The 19,690-nt window shown below is 39.5% G+C and overlaps 1 protein-coding gene across 1 annotated transcript in view; it reads right to left on the bottom strand.

Annotated features, from left to right (window-relative positions):
* Positions 1-2,566: 2,566 nt before the first annotated feature.
* The window catches only part of ACTR3B (actin related protein 3B), a 1,036,264-nt gene continuing 1,019,140 nt past the window's right edge, over positions 2,567-19,690 (bottom strand). The window contains exons 7-8 of the mRNA XM_054495278.1: positions 4,306-4,412; positions 2,567-2,924 (exon numbers count right to left, since the gene is read on the bottom strand). Of these exons, the coding sequence (XP_054351253.1) occupies positions 4,344-4,412 (69 nt within the window). The 3' untranslated portion in view covers positions 2,567-2,924; positions 4,306-4,343. The remainder of the gene's footprint in view (positions 2,925-4,305; positions 4,413-19,690) is intronic.

Genomic DNA, 19,690 nt, shown 5'->3' with positions numbered 1-19,690 from the left:
TGGGTGGAAGGAGCAGTTGCCCAAACCTAGAAAGAGCCAGAGAGAGAAGGCTGCCTGAGAGGAGTTATGCAGTGCCTCTCCTGCCTCTGCTCCTTGCAGCCTCTTATCTCCCACCAGGACCTCATGGTGGTGGAACCCATGCAGAAAGGGAAGGGAAGAGAACCTGCTGATGCAATACATACGGGTCTGGCTCCAGGTATAGAAGAGAAGGTAGACGGTTGGGAAACCAAACCAGGGTAGAGAAGACTGCAGGCTGGATCAGGAAAGACATTTGGAAAACATCCAGCACAGTCTCCAAGATTTTAAGAGGAGAATATTGATGGAGCTATGTGAAGGACAGACACACAGATAGTACGTGACTTCCCTTGAGAAATGGCAAGATGTGGTTGTATTAAAACTGGATTCTTCATGTAAGCATCAGTGATAACTGAGTAGCAATTGCCCTCTTTCAACAATGAGTGAAGTCTCCACTCACTCTGCATCCTACCCTTCCCACTTCATTCAGATTTCCTCTGTACAGATTTGGGTTCCAGCTCATTCTCTTACTTATAAAAGGAATTCTTTATCAACCAGAGGTTGCATAGAAGATAATTTGCCCAAGCTACCTAGTTACTGGTGGATACAGATTGAGAACCTAGGAGCATTAGCCATGACAGGTTATCTTATGCTATGGTTGCAAATCATTGCTGAAATATCTGTGGTTTATTATGACAAAGATTTGTATTTTAATTTACTCAAAATCTCCTGTGGGTCACACAGTGACTCAGAGACATGGCCTGTCTCCACTTTGCTGCTCTGTCATCTCAATGTGTGCCTTCCAGGTTAGCACAGCTGGAGAACAGAAGGCCAGAGGGCCACTCAGGGTATTTTGCTCCACCGTAGAGGGGATTTTCAGCTCTAGTCAGAGTCCCCTGGCTGAAATTACTCACATGGTTCTATCCAACTGCAGGAAAGTTGGGAATTGTAATTTCTGTGTGCCCAAGAAGGAAACAAGCAGCTATTGGTGAGTGTGAGCAATCGCTCCCACAATAAGAATCTTTCATTTTGGTCTGGGCTTTTTTCAGCTTGATAATGCCACTTTTTGTTCTACCTTAGCCGGTGTGTTGACTGTCATATTTGCAATACAGACCTTCAGAGCTATTTGCACAGGAGATAGAAAGAGGAATGCCTGCTGGGGGGTTCAGTGAGGACCCCACAGAGGAAAAGTGACTTGGATTTTATTTTGAGGCTTGTGTAGGATTTAAATATGTAAGAAGAATGGTTTAAGTTATTTCAAACTGTCCACATTGACTCAGTAAAGGTAAGTGGGAAGAATTCTCACAGCCTGTCTTGGTAAATCAGGCAAGTCAGTCTTACTCCTAGTAAAACAGTTATGCAGAGAAAAATCAGGTTGGATCTTTGAATGCTTGACTGTGGATCTTGGACTTCACCTCACAGTTAATAGGCAGGAATTGGTTCAATAGCCAGTAATTCTTAGCAGGAGGAAAGGATTCTACAGAACCCATTTCACTCTTCATTTGTACTTGCAGATTCAGCTTCAACACAATTTTCTTATGTTCTGAAAGTTCAAGCACAAGCACTTGGGGGATAGTTGGCTGTGTGTTTCTGCCTTGGGTTTTCTAAGACTAACCACCCAGTGATTTCTGCAAAACCCTGTTAAATGATGTTCCCAGCCATGGAGGACCAGGGAAAGCCAAAGGCAGAACTGTCTCTATGAGTAATGATATAGCTGCAGACCCTGATGGGGCACAGTGCATTATTAATAGAACGGGGCATAAGGATGCATGCTGTCAGAGCTACCCCATCTATTTTTGTGTGACACGGGGGACTTGTAGCCACTGCACTGATTTGCAGTGGTGAACTGTCAATTCCAATAACAACTGTCCATGATAATATTTAAAATAATATTGAAAATTCACTGAATATAATATTTTTAAAGGATGTCATCTTTTAAAAAATATATGTGGATTTTAAAGACAAGTAGATGAATAAAACACCAATGATTATTGTTAAATTATCCTAAATTTACCTGGGATTGCAATAAAATTAATGTTCCCTAGAAATTGTGAATGGTTGAATTAAAGCATAATAATTGAATGCAAATACCACAAAATTTTTGCTTTTCCACTTTGGCTTTTTGTTTTGTTTTGTTTTGTTTTGTTTTGTTTTGAGACTGAGTTTCACTCTTGCTGCCCAGGCTAGAGTATAATGGCGTGATCTCGGCTCATCACTACCTCCGCCTCCTGGGTTCAAGCAATTCTCCTGTCTCAGCCTTCTGAGTAGCTGGGGTTACAGGTATGCACCACCACACCTGGCTAATTTTTTTTGTATTTCCAGTAGAGAGAGGTTTCTCCATGTTGGTCAGGCTGGTCTTGAACTCCCGACCTCAGATGATCCGCCGGCCTTGGCCTCCTAAAGTGCTGGGATTACAGGCGAGAGCCACCACGCCCTGCAACTTTGGCACTGTTAATAACCTATAGGGTTGTCATTAAGTTTTAAAACAGCAAGTAATTTTGTTTATTGCCACCTTGCTTAATCTCCTTCCACTCCTGAGAAAAACAAACAGTGACCTCAATACCCATCTTTTTCTTGCACAGCTTTCCCTCTCTCTCTCCAGATGAAGTTTGTGCAAGTGTGAGTTAAGAGATTTGATGAAATTATTCACCCAGGTGTAAGTGTCGGTACATTATTAATACTTTCTCTAAGAACATGCACATCTTCACCTGGGCTTGCTGCTGCCCCACGTAGTAAGGATGCAAGAGTTTGTGGTTCTCTAGAGAGCTTTGCCACTAGTTTTGCAGGGAGAGGGCTTTTAGTGTCTTAGCCATAGTGACATGTAAACAATTGATATGAGAGTTTTTCTTGAGAATGAATTTTTATACAAAGAAAATGGAGAGGAAGAGAACATTGCTGGCCTTGGAAATCTGAAAAACAGACACAAAACAAGAAAGGAAAGAAAGCAGATTATTTAGTTTACCATCTTCATAATTTAAGGTTAATGTTGTTTGGATATGCCCTCACCAAATCTCACGTTGAATTGTAATCCCCACTCTTGGAGGCGGGGCCTGGTGGGGGTGTTTATATCATAGGAGCGCATTCATGGATGGTGTGGGCCATCTCCTGGGTGATGAGTGAGCTCTGAGTTCACAAGAGATCTGGTCATGTAGAAGTGTGTGGCACCTGCCTCCCACTCTTTTGCTCTTGCTTTTGCCATGTGAAGTGCCTGCTCCCACTTCACCTTCCTCTGTGAGTAAAAGCTCCCTGAGGCCTCCCCAGAAACTGGGCACTATGCTTGTACAGCCTTCAGGCTTGTGAGACAATTGAACCTCTTTTCTTTAAAAATCACCCCATCTCAGGATCTGGGGCAAAGGTACTCCAACAATAGAAGATGCTATTGGCAATACCTGCTCTATTCCAGCCAAACTACAATAGAACCTGCCCCTGCCAGGGTTTCAGCAGGGCCAAGCTGGAAGCTGATTTTCCACCCTAGCTCCTGTCCCAGGGAAGCAGACCATGGGCTCCAGTTTCTCTGCGGTGTCAGCAGGATGCAGAGTAAGCCCACTTCCACCAGGCATCAATGTTACAGAATGAGGCAACGCAAGGTAGAGTGGTCCACGTTCTGCTCTCACTTCCCTCCCGTACTGGCCCTGGGCCCAAAGGAGACTGAACAGATACACAGCCCTGGTGCTACATCTCAACAGAGAAGCTGGCTATTAAAAAGAAAAAAGAGTAGGCCGGGCACGGTGGCTCACGCCTGTAATCCCAACACTTAGGGAGGCCGAGGTGGGCAGATCACGAGATCAGGAGATCGAGAATATCCTGGCCAACATGGTGAAACCCTGTCTCTACTAAAAATACAAAAAATGAGCTGGGCGTGGTGGTGGACACTTGCAATCCCAGCTATTCAGGAGGCTGTGGCAGGAGAATCGATTGAACCCAGGAGGCGGAGGTTGCAGTGAGCTGAGATCGCACCACTGCACTCCAGCCTGGAGACAGAGCTAGACTCCATCTCAAAAAAAAAAAAAAAAAGTAAATAGGATTCACAATCTTATCAAAAAGTCCAGAATACAATAAAAAACCACTCATCATAGCAAGAACCAGAAAAATCACAAATGAATGAAGAGTCAATTGAGACTCCAACTTAAAGATGACTCAGGTGCTGGAATTACCTGCAAAGAATTTTAGAATAAGTGTCATAAAAATGCTTCAATAAGCAATTATGGGTTCTCTTGAAACAAATGAAAAAAAATAGAAACTTTCAGCAAAAGTAGACCCTAGAATTAAAAATGAAAATCATAAGAATACCTCAAATAAAAGGCTACGCATGGGCTCAATATGTCATCTCAATGAAATAGAGGTGACAGAGGATGGAATCTGTGACCTCGAGGATAGCTCAGTGGAATTTGTTCCATCTGAAAAATAGAGAAAACAGTTATAGGGCAGCAGAGTCTCATGGATCAATAACAAAAGAGCCCACATTTGTATACTTGGAGTCCAAGATAAAACAGAAAAATGTTTAAAGCAGCCAGGGAGAAATGAAACGTTGCTTACAGGAGAACACCAATTCAAATGGTAGCAGATTTCTCATCTCAAACCATGGAGACCAGAAATGAATGAAGCGCTTTTCCAAGTGCTGAAAGAAAATCATAGTTACCTGCCAATTCTATACCCACAGAAATTATCCTTCAAGAATGAAAGGGAAATAAAGAGGTTTTCTAGACAAAAGAAAACGAGAAATTTGTTGCATAACAAACCTACACTTACAGAAGGGCTGACGGAAGCATTTTTTAATTTTTGTTTTTTATTTATTTTATTATTATTATTTTTGAGATGGAGTATCATTCTGTCTCCCAGGCTGGAGTGCAGTGGCATGATCTCGGCTCACTGCAACCTGTGGCTCCTGAGTTCAAGCGATTCTCCTGTCTCAGCCTCCCAAGTAGCTGGGATTACAGGCGCCCGACACCACACCCGGCTAATTTTCTGTGTTTTTAGTAGAGATGGGGTTTCGCCATGTTGGCCAGGCTCGTCTCGAACTCCTGACCTCAGGTGATCCGCCCTTCTCGGCCTCCCATAGTGCCGGGATTACAGGTGTGAGCCACTGTGCCCAGCCACACCTCATGAGTTTTTAAAAGCGATATTTGATGTTTGAAGCAAAAGTTACTATGCCATCTGATGGGATGCTCAATGCATGTAGAAGAAATACCTGAGACAAGGATATTTAAAAGATGGGAAGTGGAAAGACACCTAAAGGAAGGGTGATCCTCCACTTTACTCCACGTGATACGGCCTCACTTCCGGGGACTGTGATGGGTTAGGGGTACATGGTGGATCCATTGACACCGAACTCGCAGAGCTCCGCATGTCGCATGCGCAGTGGGGCCAGGGAGCTGCAGGGCTGCCCTGGAGCGGATGAGGAGTGGCCGGAGCTTCGCAGAGGAAATGGGGTAGATTATGTGGGGCTGTTGGTTACATTGAGGCCACTGTAAAGTGATTGGATGTTTTTCTAAATGTAGATATTTAGTTATTAGAATAAATGAGCAAGAAGTGACAGAATCTGACTTGATTTTTTTTTTTTTTTTTCGAGACGGAGTCTTGCTGTGTCGCCCAGGCTGGAGTGCAGTGGCGTGATCTCCGCTCACTGCAAGCTCCGCCTCCCGGGTTCACGCCATTCTCCTGGCTCAGCCTCCCGAGTAGCTGGGACTACAGGCGCCCGCCACCACGCCCGGCTAATTTTTTGTATTTTCAGTAGAGATGGGGTTTCACCATGTTAGCCAGGATGGTCTCGATCTCCTGACCTCGTGATCCGCCCGCCTCGGCCTCCCAAAGTGCTGGGATTACAGGCGTGAACCATCGCGCCCGGCCGACTTGAATTTTTAAAATATCACCTTAGCTACTGTGTTGAGATTTCAGTGTGAGGGTTAAGGGCAGGTGCAGTACGACGAATTAGGAGGCTATTTCAGGAATCCAGGCAAGGCCATTGCGAGTGGAGGGAAGAAACCAGTGGGTTCTGGGGGATGGTAGTTTCAATACAGAGCCAAAGGAAATCTTGGTAGTGGAAAAGAGGGATCTTTAGGATGGCTCCCGGGAGTCTGGCTTCAGTGGCCACTAATTGAAGTGAAGAAGACTGCGGGAGAACAGGTGGGGTGGAAGATCAGAAGTCTGGCTAGGGTTGAGACACCGATTAAGCATCCAAGCAGCTGGATATGTAAATCTAGATTTTGGAAGAGAGCTACAGACTTGGGATAAAAAATTGGATGTAGTTACTATGTGGAGAGTGCTTAAAAGGATGAGATTGGATGCGGTCACCTAGGGAGCAGGTGTCAACTTTACTCATGAAACCATAAAAATGTAAATCTGGATAGAATATCTATAACATCAGAAAACAAGAATGAGGGGCCTCTCTATTTTTTGCTGATGTACCCCAATTCTCCCTATAGCACCTGGCATATAGTAGGCACTTGATAATATTTACTGAATGAACAGTGACGTGTGTGACCTGTCCACCATGACCAGATCAGCATCAGATCCAGGGCAACAGTGGAAATCTTCTCATTTCTAATTCAATGGTCATTTATTGTCCCTAATTCTCCTGCCAAATTTAATTCTCATTATCTTACTCGTGATCAACACTAAATTCTGATTCCTTTATTGGTTGTTATTTTTCACAAGTTATTCTTAAACTTATGATGTCTTTAAAACTAAAATTAACTGCGTTTTTCTCCTATTTTAGGAAAAAATGAAGACAGGCTAATTTTGTGATAAATCAAATTTGAAAGAGAGTAAGATTTTTTAAATTTAATAAAAATGCTTTTTACCCATTTTATAGAATTATAACAATATTCTATATTGTTTAATTCCTTTTAAACCTTTTTAAAACGTGGTTGCTATAGATTTTCTCTACATCACAAGAAATTCAATACTATATTAGATATTAAAAACCTAAAAACCTAAAGATTGATGATGGTTAGTGTCAGACGAGTTTTAAAATAATAAGGAAAATAGGTATAGGGAATGTATTGATAATAGAATGTACATTTTCTTAAATATAGGCTAAATTAGATTTAGGATTGTATTAATTCCAAATGAATCATTTTATTAGCACTAGCTTAGAGGAATAATTTCTTCCATACACAGAAAATTACTGTGTATACTCAATATTACTAAGATATAAAAGCCATTAGGTTTTTGTTTATTATCCTTTTTCTGACTTTTCTCCATATAAGTGAGAAGCAATTATCACTTGAATCAACAATATATATTAATTTTTAAAAACTGAAATAAGTATAAAACAAGGTTATAATTTTTATCACCACAGGCTCTAAGAAACCTAACCCTGTGTTTTCCATAGAAACCATAGTCCAGCGTTTGCTCTGTTCCCGGCAACTTCATAGAACACAGCTACCATGAATAATGAGAATCGATACCACCTCTTTTTTAAGCGCTTTAGCTTTGACATTTCAATTTGGTTTAAAATTGTAATCCCTCCGTGTGTGTTTGTGTATGTGTCTGTGTGTGTGTGTGTGCATGTGTGTGTGTGCATGTGTGTGTGTGTTTGTGATGAAAGAAAATACATACACTAATTCTCCGAAATTCCTATGGGTGATTTAATCAACATGTATTTCTGAAGTTCTTACTTTCATCAGCATTTTCTTAAGTTCTTTGGAGAACATGGACATACAAAGTATTCATTGCCTTGGCTCAAAAATATGCAATTTAATGCAGCACACATTGCAAACAAATTTATAAGGAATATCATATTGTAACTAATAAGGGCTACAGGAGCTTACTGGCCTGTCCCTACTCTAAAGACTAAAGTGGTCTAATGAAGGGGCCGCTTGGAGGATGCAGAGGCTGAAAATGGTAAACATCAGGGCAGTCAGAGAAAGGGCTGTTTATTTCAGGAAGAATACCTGATACTAAGCATACCGTATACATTACGGAAAGTAAATAAAGAGTAGATTTATACTATATGAAATATTTTAGAGTAATACGATGCAATTTACAGCTAATGGGAAAAGACTGCTAAGTTATTGCTGTGTCATAACTATTTTATTGTGATTTAAAAGCTTTGCATAAAACAATATCTGGTATCTTCAGAACTAATATTTGATTTGAAGTACCTTTCTATTAAAACTTCTCTGACCATTTAATTGTATTAAAAATACCATACTGGGAATAGGATATGTCCTCAAATTAAATTGCTTTTCAATGGCGTTAAGGTAAAATAATGCCTGTGTGTTTATTGTTTTTATTAATATGACATATTGTGTGATATCTGGGCCCAACAGCTGTCTCAATTGTGGGTGATACTTATATAAGAGCAAACTTTAAAAAGATGACAACTCTGCAGATTCTGCAGCGGTAAGCCCTTCTTGACTCTTTTCTACAGGTTGTGGAGGAGAGAGCTGCCCCATGGCTGGGCTGTTTTTACGTATACTGGCTGCTTACAGGATATCATACTGCTGAATCACGTGTACTTGAAGACCAGCAGAGGGTGGTGGATGTGCCACTGCCCACGCCGTGTAAAGATGGTGGCAGAGCGGGCCCAACAGCACCCTTGGAGTCTACACAGGAAGATAAAGTCATGCATGGGTAATGTCCTCTGGCTGGTTCTGAAATATATAAAGGCTGCCATTTTTCAGGGACAGAGCAAATTATCCTATACCTCTTTATCCTCTAGAATTTAATTTCCTGTTGCCTAAATCTGCATAGCTTTCCCATCTCAAGTGCAAATGGCCCTCAAGTCTCCTGATGTCCACTGAAGCTGTTTGGGGTTTTTGTTTTTTACCCAATTTTAATATTTTTTTCTGTGATCCATGCAGAGCTCTAGCATTCTGACTTCTTTAACTAAATTAATACCTTTAATCTGGTTGTAGTAAAGTCTTGCTGCAACCTGAGATCCCTTTTCTCTCCCTGGTGACATTGCATCACGCGTCTTTGGTTTTTTGTGGATTGATTTTATTGTTTAGCTCTCAGAGGATATTCTTATTTCCAAGTAGCTGGAAATTACCAAATACCAATCATAATATCCAGAAGTACAAATTAATAACTTGGGATACTAATAAATAGTACAATTTGTACTTATAGTTTATGCTGTTTTTCTAAATTGCATGTTGATCCTTTTTAGTGGCAAGCGGCCCATCGGTATTGGCTATTGATAATAATTGAAACAATATGCCATGCGATCCCCTCTAACTGTGCAGATGTAATGAAGCATACATCTGCCAGATGGAAGTTACAGTATAATGTACGCTGACTTGTTGTTGCAGGGTTGCTAAGTACAGTTTTTGGTTTTTTTCCCCAGCATTTTCACTGGTATCATTGTGTATAGACTCAGTAGGGTACCTAGCAGTCTGAGCTTGAAAACTTGAGAATTAATTTCAACACACCTTTGACTATTCCCTAATGTTCGCCACTTAAATGTGTCATAGTGAAGCCAAGGGTAACTAGTGTTTTGTGATGAAGAACTGTCCTTTCCTGTACCCACCTGCAAACTTGAGTATACATGTTGGGTGTTGAGTGCTAGAGAAAGAGAAATGATTTACCCCTCTTTAGAGATACCCCATATTGATGAGAGTGATGTGCTTGGGCATGGCTTGGAGAACCAGTGGAGTGTTTGGAATGATGGCTTTTGTCCATTTCAACATTGGCACACTGATCCTATATTATAATAAGAAAGATAGACACATGGCAGAATCAAGTATAAATTGCTTATCATAACGTTTGTAGTTCTTTGAGATATAAAAAAGCCTCCCAATTGTCCTATAGAACTGATGTTTATTATTTCTTTTAAATAAACATAAAAATTGACCTTCCCAGTTTTAAAACTTAAACATGTTACATTTGTATTATCTGAGTTCCTTTCTCAGAAAATAAAGGATCAGACCTCCCAGACAGTATCAAACAGCGAAACTTACCAGATCATGGCATCTGGACCATGAGACACCAGACTCATCACCTGTGGTGATTACCTAAACCTGCTTCCTGTTGACCAGCTCTTCTTCTTTACCGCTCCCTTATTGCTGCTTTCCCACACTTGGTTACATTTCTTCCTCACTACATACACCCATCATTTCAGTTGCTCAGGCAGGTGGATTTAAGACTGATCTGCCATCTGCTCGCCTACAGCACCCAATTAAAGCTGTCTTCCATGGCAGTATTCGTTATATCAATGACTGGCTTTCGGTGCAGCAAGCAACAGGACCTAGACTGAACCCCTGACATTTGGGTAACAAAACCAATTTCCAGAGGACATAGGCTTACTCTGCTACATTTCCTGTCTTCCTCAAATATAGCATCAAGTTTGAAAGTGGCCCTACAACTTCGATGACTTGACTTTTATGACATTTAAATAAATATGCATTAAACCAAATTGCCCCCAGGATTTTCCACAAAAATCTCATAATTATAGAGCCTATGGTGTCTGAGTTTACTTCATTATTTTCCAGGAAAATTTTGAACTAGAAAAAAGAAATTAAAATGCTCCAAAAGTCATAGCATAAGAACATGTCCTAATTCTCTGTAGATTGCGTGTTTAACGGAAGAAAATGCTCCTTGTTGGGATGAAAATGCTTCCTAGGGCAATCAGAAATCTGCCAAAAGTTTTGTAGGGGATTTTTTTTTTTTCCTTTTGAGTTTTTCTCTTATGGAGCAGGATAAATGGATCAGCCTGTTAACAGACTAGGCAGATGCCCAGCATATCTGAACTACATCATTTCTTTAGACTTAGTAGGGTTTTGACTTGAATGCTAGTAGGCTCCCATATGTCTTCCTGAAATCTAGACCTTAGGTGCCCTCTGTGGGGACTGCTGTGTATACCTGGACTCAATACACTTACCTAGTCAGCTGAATATAAACTCTCAGTCTTGGATCACCTACCCACTCCCTTCCAGAGTACAGAGTCAAGCTCACTGCAAGGGAGCAGGTTGCCCGGGGAGCCCAGTGCCCCTTGAAAAATGAACAGTGAAGAGATGGCTCTACATATGCAGACTCTTGATAGTAACTAGCAAGAGAAACCATTTGCAGTGGCATGTCTTTGGAATGATCATTTGCCAACAGCAAGAGAGAAGTATTTTCACCTTATAGTATAATTTACCCCAAGACACAGCTCCGTCCTTTCTTACCAAGGGTGCGTATGTGTGCATGAGTGTGTATATCTGAAGTTTACTCATTGATTAAGAAATATTACAGGTTCTCTAAAGCTTGTATATCTTGGGCTATTACAAATTCTATTTGACTGGGAAAAGAATATTTTTAGGAACTCACTCAAAAATGGACACATGCTTTGAAATAGAAATTTAAGTGGTTTCTCCAAGTAATAACAATCATGTGTTCCTTTCTTCCCATCTCTAGAGAAATACACAACAGGGAAACAATGTAGAGATACATGAGAGTCAATTGGTTATCCCTAAGTTGTATTAAGACCCTACAGAAGCTGCATCCATGTGGCTGCAAAGGACATGATTTCATTTTTTTATGACAGTGTAGTATTCCATGGAGTGTATGTACCACATTTTGTTTATCCAGTCCTCTATGGATGGACATCTAGGTTGAGTCCATGTCTTTACTATTGTGAATAGTGCTGCAATGAACATATAGGTATATGTGTCTTCCTGGTAGAACAATTTATTTTCCTTTGGGTATACACCCAGTAATGGGACTGCTGGGCCGAATGGTAGTTCTGTTTTAAGTTCTTTGAGAAATCTCCAAACTGCTTTCCACAGCAGCTGAACTAACTTACATTCCCATCAACAGTGTATAAGCATTCCCTTTCTCTGCAACCTCGCCAATATCTGTTGTTTTTTGACTTTCTTATAATAGCCATTCTAACTGATGTGAGAACTGATGTGAGATGTTAATGCAGGAACAGAAAACCAAATACCATGTATTGTCACTTATAAGTGGGTGTGAAGCCCTGAGTACGTGTGGACACAAAGATGGGACCAATAGACACAGAAGCCTACTTGAGGAGGTAGGGTGGGAGTTGGATGAAGGTCCAAAAACTACCTGTTGTCTACTATGCTCACTATCTGCATGACAAAATCATTTGTACACCAAACCCTAGTGACACATAATTTATACACGAACAAACCTGTGCATGTACCCCCAAACCTAAAATGAAAGTTGTAAAAAAAACTAAACACATGTGATGTAGGAGCAGAAAGTGAAAACAAAATTAGTTGGCTTAACTGACATGTAGAGAACATTCCACCCCAAAACAGCAAAATACACAGGCTTCTCAAGTAAACATGGTTCATTTAATAAGAATAATTATATCCTAGTATATTAAAAACCTTAATAAACTCAAACCATATGGAGTATATTCTTGAATTTCAATGAAATTAACTACAAATAACTAACAAAAATGATATGATTGTCCCTGAATATTTGGAATTTAAAGTAATTCTAAATACTTATGGAGAAAACTGGGAATACTCAGAAAAATCAAAACATATTTTGTACTAAAACAAAATGAATATGTAACATATCAAAATTATGAGGTAGCTAAAGCAGGACTTCGAGGAAAAATTATAGCATTAAAAAAAGACCCTGCAGAAGGATAATAAGACTGAGGACTGTTGAGTCGTTAATGGGTAAGGCTGGAAGCCAGAGGGCCTCTGTGCTAGTTTACAAGGAGGCTCATATCTCCTACAGTAGAAGGGAATGGCATAGCTCAGACAATTAGGAAGACCTAATTTTTAGAGCTGCAGAGCTCCAGGGACATATGAATGCATGGCTGAGGTCACTGCTCAGGTGAGAAAAGGACTGAGACCAGAGACCGTGTGGTACAAGGACATATGTCTGGACAGACATGTCTCCTTTCCTGCCAGGCCAATACCAAGAAGGAAATGCTAATATAGCCCAGTTGGGAACATGCTGGCCCTGATCAGGGAGGAGGGACTCTGTACACCCAAAGAGTTGAATGAATTAGCTGTTTTGTATGAGCTGGAACCAGAGGAGCACTCCTGGGATTAGATTTTGAGAGCTTTAGATCAAGGCCAGAATGTAAGACTGCATAAACAAAAATATAACGACTTCAGAGCACTTTCTCAGTACAAAGGGTTAATACCCTAGCGATGACTGTAGGAAATGGTGCAACCGTGTTCCTAGAGCCGCCCTTAGAAACTTGAAAAAAGCAATGCCCAATACTCAGCAGAATGAAAATGCCCAAATTGCCCTGTCAGAAGCCAGAGGATATGCTGAAGGAAGCAGAGATTGTATGTTATGTCAGACCAAAAGACCCAAGAGAAGGTCATAGTCCAAGAGAAGGAGCAGAAAGCTCACTCTTCACCAAGACCATAAAGAATGTGCTGGGAGAGGGGCACCATCATCAATAATAAGTTTGGTGGTGGCTCTGCTGGTGGTTGGAGAGGCAGTCAAAGGAGTCCACTCAACAACATCATGAGGATGATGGAGCTCCATGCCAGGAGAAGCCAGGTTCTGGGGCTTCACCACTAGATGCCAGGAGGTTAGAGGTGCGACCAAGGGGGTGTGGCCCACAGGGACTTGAGGAGATGGTTAATAGAGTGTCTGTAGTGGGTAAATGAATAGGCAGCCAAGAAGAATGCTGCTTAACATCTATAACTAGGAGAAAAAGTTAGAACGGAGTATCAGAAAGTCAAGCACAGTCACACTGTTAACAAGTCCAAGTTCCTGCTCAGTTCCCAGACCTCAGCCAAATTTTCAAATTCAGAATCCACTGGCATTATTCCTAGGAAGAAAGACCCTACCATATCACAGCATATGCTGTGAAAATGCCCTCAATCTTCCTCAAAGGGACCTGTAGCCATTTACTTAGGCTGAGGAAAAAAGAATAACAAGCCATTTCAAAGTCTACTTAATAAAGGGCCCGAATTGACATTGATTGACCATAATAAAAATCCAAAGATCCATCATAGCCCAGCTTTGGGGCACAGGGGGCTATGAGAGTTAGGCCAAATTGGAAATCGTGGCTAAAGTCCACCTTTCAGTGGTCTGCTAGGTCCATGAATCTACTCAAAGGTCATTTCTACAATCTCCAAGTACATAATTGGAACTGACATCCTTAGTAATTGTAGTAACCCCCTTATTGGGTTTCTGCAATGTGAGAAAAAAAACTGTCATCATGGAGAAAGGCCAAGTGGAAACCTCTGAAATTCCCTCTCACCCGTCTGTCAAAATAGTAAATAAAAAATAATATTGTATCCTGGGAGAGACAGCAAAGACTTGTGCCACCATTAAAGATCCAATATAATAATACAGGAAGGGTGATCCCTGTTATGTCTCCATTTAACTCATCAGTTTGGCTCCTGCAAAAACTGGACAGATCCTGGAAAAAGACTATTGATGAGCACAGATGAATAAATAATAGCTGTGTTTGCAGACAGATATGGTATACTTCCTGGAGCAGATCAATACGGCCTCATGTCTATTGCAGGCAACCATTGATTTGATAAATGTGTTTTTCCCATTCTAATTAGCAAAGATGATTAGTAATAATTCATATTCACTTGGAGGGGGCAAAAATATTCACTTACATTTTGCCTCAGGGTCATATTAATTCTCTCACCCTCCTGTATTGTGGTCTCTCCAGCCTTCTCCAGATCCTACTTTAATTTTCCCTAATAAGTCCTTTACTGTCTTCTTTTCGGAATATCTTCACAAACACAATGAGAATCTCAGCAGCTACAGAATGTCTGACACATACAAAAAGAAAGAAAGAAAAAAAAGAGAAAGAAAGAAAGAAAGAAAGAAAGAAAGAAAGGAAGGAAGGGAAAGAAAGAAAGAAAGAAAAAGAAAGAAAGAAAGGAAGGAAGGAAGGAAGGAAGAAAGAAAAAGAAAGAGAAGAAAGGAAGGAAGAAAGAAAGAAAAAGAAAGAAAGAAGGAAAGAAAGAAAGAAAGAGAAAGAAAGAAGTAAATCCGAATTCAGGACTAGATCTAAAATAATAAAAATCAAAAACGAATATCTGACCCTATGAACTTAATTTTTGCCTATCAAAGTATTTTTGTGTTAGCTTGTTTTCTTTAAAATAAATTGAATAAGTTAAAAGTCAGCATGACCTAGTGAAGACTGTCAACCATGGCTGCATGTTAAAATAACCTAGAGAGCTTTAGAAAAAAAAACAGCAAGGCCTTTAACCTGCTCCCAAAATTACTGATTTCATGGTCTGGATGAGCTTAGCCATTAGAATTTTGACAAGGAAATGAGTCTCCATTTTCTCCTGTCAGAGAGAAATAATATTTTTTATCCTGGATGGTCATTATAATGATCTAAGCAGCTAGAATATTCTTGTCCATGGCTTGCTTGCTCATTTCTGCCAAAAATTTTATAAAATATTTATTTCTCAAAGGTGCCCCACCTGTCACCATAGCAAGGGTTGTGAGCTCACCCATGACCCTCTTGCCTTGTCCCTGCTGGATTCTTCACCAGGGCACTTACACCTTAAAATACCCCATAGAATTAGGATGTTCACTTTGCTCATGGTTTGTCTTCCTCTCCTGGCATGTAAGCTCCACAACATAGGGACTTTTTGACCTTTTGTTCCATGCTGCAATATCTAGGTCAGAAGTTGGCAAACTATAGGCCATGGGCTAAATATGCTCCAGTGCCTGTTTTTGCAAATAAAATTTTATTGGAATGCAATCACCCATTGTGTATGTATTGTCTATAACTGCTTTTGCAAATAAAGTTGTACTGGAATGCAATCACCCATTGTGTATGTATTGTCTATAACTGTTTTTGTACTGCCCTCAGTTGCAACAGAGACTGCCTTGTGGCCTGAAAAATTGAAAATATTTATTATCTGGCCCTGTACAGAAAAAAGTTTGTCAATCTTTGATATAGGAAAGTATCTGGCATGTAGTATATGCTTAATAATATTCTTTCATTTATTCAACAGGGTGTCTAGCACAAAATTAGTACACAAAAATGGTCAATTTTATGTTTGGTTTGATTACAAGTGAGTGTGGCCAGATCAGAGAATCAAATCCCTAGAAATCCATAGAGTAAACTGTTCATCCAAATGAATTAAAGTAATTGGAGTAGATAGTTTCTTTACCTTCCTATCTTTTTTTGTTTGTTTTGTAGAGGGAAAGGGAAATGATTAGTAAAAGGGAGGTTTCACTTCCTAATCCTTTGTTGCTCACTTAATTTTTGTGCTTGTTTGCAAGTTTCAATTAATATCAATCAAAATAATTCTCCCTACTTTGTAAATGGTGTTAAATTGTTACCACGCAAAAGGTGAATTAACCTAGGACAGGGGTTCAGGCCTCTGGCTGCCCTCTAAGCTTTGGGGTCTGCGTGATCATCTGGCAATCTAGAAGGGATGCTGTTTGGAAGCTGTGCTTACCATCATTACCCTGACATTGATTTTTAAATTGTCCATTAGTGTATTCATAAGGGAGCATATGCTTTTTTTGCTAGAAGCAAAACTAAGAACTTTATTAACAAAACCCTGACTTTTCCTTTCTTCTTCCACCTTTAAAGCTTGATCTTTTATGAGATATGGACTTCTTTGCAGTCTAACAAACTTTGTAGACACTTCTTAAAATAAAGTTTATAAATGCTAAAGGAAGAAGAAAGAGAAAGCCATGAGGCAATAAATTATATTGAAATTGTAGTACTAGAAATTGAAGTTTTTAAGCAAAACTTTAAAAGCAACAAATATTTGATATAATAACTTATGTGATTCTGTATTTAATGTGGTGGGTATAATAACAATTATAATTTCGAAGTCATGCTGAGAGTAAACATTTCAAGATATTTGCAGCTACTGTGAATATGATGTTAACATAGTGAAAGTAATAATTTCTGCTGGTGATACAGTCACAGGTGTTGCTAAAGCAACTGTGGTTGCTGCCTGGATGCATAATTGAAGTAGATGCTAAATTTCAGTTAGCAGAAAAGGAGATCAGATGTAATTTTTCCCTTGTGTTCTTTCTAACCCTTTTTCTACTTTAAGCATTAAATTTACTTGTGCACTCTCTAGCCTGTTTCTTCCTCAGAAAGTATACTCCACCTTTTGCCAATTTAACATTCTGACAAATTTGAGTCCATACATTTTTATTACTCCAAAAGAGGTACCTTTTAAACTGTACCTTTATCAGGAGTTGGAGATCAGCCTGGCCAACATGGTGAAACCCCATCTCTACTAAAAATACAAAAAATTAGCAGGGCATGGTGGCACGTGCCTATAATCCCAGCTACTTGGTAGGCTGAGGCAGCAGAATTGCTTGAACCGAGGAGGCAGAGGTTGCGGTGAGCAGAGATCACGCCATTACACTACAGCCTGGGCAACAGAGCAAGACTCCATCTCAAAAATAAATAAATAAATAAACTGTACCTTTAGATTCCCAGTGAGATCTTATTTTCCTTCTAAAGAAATTGCTGACAGTGGCCGCTAATGTCATATACTGAAGTACTAGCTCCTGAAATCTTAGCACAGGTGTACTAGGAATTCTACTTATGTTTATAATTAGTCTGGATATACATTAGTCAATTTGGCACAGCTAGTGCACAGTCTGAAAGATGGTGAGATAGATGTAGAGTTGCAAAATTTTCAATTTATCTATTAGGCAGCAGGAGGCTACAGTTGGCCCTATGCAAAATAATTTATGTAGCATTATGGGAATTTGTCTTTTGCACTGCCTGGCTATCTTGCTTTTATGTACATTTATTACTAAGAAGTTGTACTCATGGAGTATTGTATTATTATTGTTGATAAAATAATAATGATATTTTGCAGTCACCATGCATCTTTCTTTTTTCCCTGACTTTGTTTGCACAGGAAAATTAAAGAAACAAATTGCCATTTATTACTTTTCCACCTCTGCAGTAAAAAATCGGCAGGAAAGCACAAGCTCAGAATTATCAATGAGCTGATGCTAACAGGTTATGAAACTATGTAAATCACAGTACACTTGAATAAATGAACTGAAGTTGCTGCCTCGTCAACTTAGACATAGCTGGTGGAACTCAGTAATGGATGTTAGGGAAAATTTTGAAAATAGAAAGAAATATCTGTAACATTTTTTTTCTCTAAACCGAGCCTTTTCTGGGAGGGAAGAAGTACTGATAAATTTACAAACTCTGTTTTGCTTACCCAGTGACGTTGTCCTCCCCTTACATTCTTGCTGCAAGATACCCATTTTCCTTTCTCCCGTGAAATGAGATTTTAGGCACATAAACTTATGCTGATCCAGGGGATGTGAGACAAGTTGGGGCTAAGAGTTTCCCAACTGATGTCTGTCTTTAAACTCAAAACAAAGAAAAAATACTGATAGCAATTTTTCTATCATGTAAAATAGATGTCCCCTAGGGTTCCATCTACATCTAACATTTTATGATTCTAATATAATCTTACAAAATAATAATCATAAATGGAAAACTGGAGAGCAATGATTATTTGAGTAGTAGGAAAGCACTGAAAATTACTATGTACCAGGATTTCAGATAGGTATTGCGAAATAAGAATAAAAAAGATATCTCGCCCCCAAGGGCTTGAAAGTGAAATAAAAGAGACAAACAATAATCTGTTCATTAAAAAACTGTGTGATGAATGCCTTGAGAGAGATAAGTATAGGTTGCTAAAGCAGCAAAGATGTTCAAAGAAGGCTTCCTAGTGGGTGTGGTACTTGAAGTAAGATGAGATATAACAAACTAGAAGGCTCTGTCTAAATGAAGAGAGGTATGGAGGCTTCCTATTTAGAGAAAACAGTAGGAAGTCGGAAGAGATGAGCACATTAAAGAAATGATGATAATTTAACATGGCCACAGGAGTCCACAAATTGTACAGGTGAACATATGTCCCCCATATATTCACCTGTACAATTTAAAGCACAAACATATGTATAGTCCAGTGGCGATCTAGGGCCAAGATGTTCTGTGAGTAATAAAGACTGTTCTTTATCTGGAGACCTTATATTTCCTGTAAGAATCCATCTGTCTGTCTATCTAATCATCGTTTCTGTCTATCTTTCTATTTTACCTATACTTCTTTCTATCCATGATGCTATTAAGAGAATTATTGACCTGGAAAATAGATCTGGAGAAAGTACCATGTTGCTGCATAGAGAACTACCAAGTTTAAGACAGGTAAAGAAACAGAGAGGATTAAGAAGTCTCAAATTAATCCCTTTGAAGTATCAGAAAGAGACAACACAAGATGTGGAAAAGAGACACTATTTGAAGAGACTATGAAAGGGAATTGTCTGTGATTGTTCAAAAGCCAATCTTCGGATTCAGAAATCCCAGTAAATCCTATGCAGGAGAAATAAAAAGAAATCTATACCTAGAAATATGAGACTGAAAATGAAGAACAACGTGGACCAACAGTCTCTGCCTTTCAGAGGGAAAAAGACAGAATATCTGCAAAGAAATGGTCATTAGCTTAAGAGCTACTTTCTCAACAACATAACCAGCAAATAGAAAGGGAAGATTTCTTAACTGATTATTATTCCCACAAAACCATTTTTCCAGAATGAAGACAAAATAAAAACATTTAAAAACACAACAAAACCCCGAGGGAATGCAAATCAACAGACTGCCTCTTTCATTGAGAAAGTCTTGCTGTGAAAAACATGTCCCCTGCAATAAAGCGTTCTTAATGAGGTAGCTAATTTGCATTGGATCAATCTGCTTATCAGATTAGGAGCAGTAAGTAACAATTTACAGACCAGTGCTAATACACAGACCACACATTGAATATCAGTG

The sequence above is a fragment of the Pongo pygmaeus genome, chromosome 6 (genome assembly GCF_028885625.2).
Source record: "Pongo pygmaeus isolate AG05252 chromosome 6, NHGRI_mPonPyg2-v2.0_pri, whole genome shotgun sequence".
NCBI classification, from domain to species: domain Eukaryota; kingdom Metazoa; phylum Chordata; class Mammalia; order Primates; family Hominidae; genus Pongo; species Pongo pygmaeus.
Note: the sequence above shows the minus strand (reverse complement) of the source record. Positions and strands in the feature narration are given on the sequence as shown.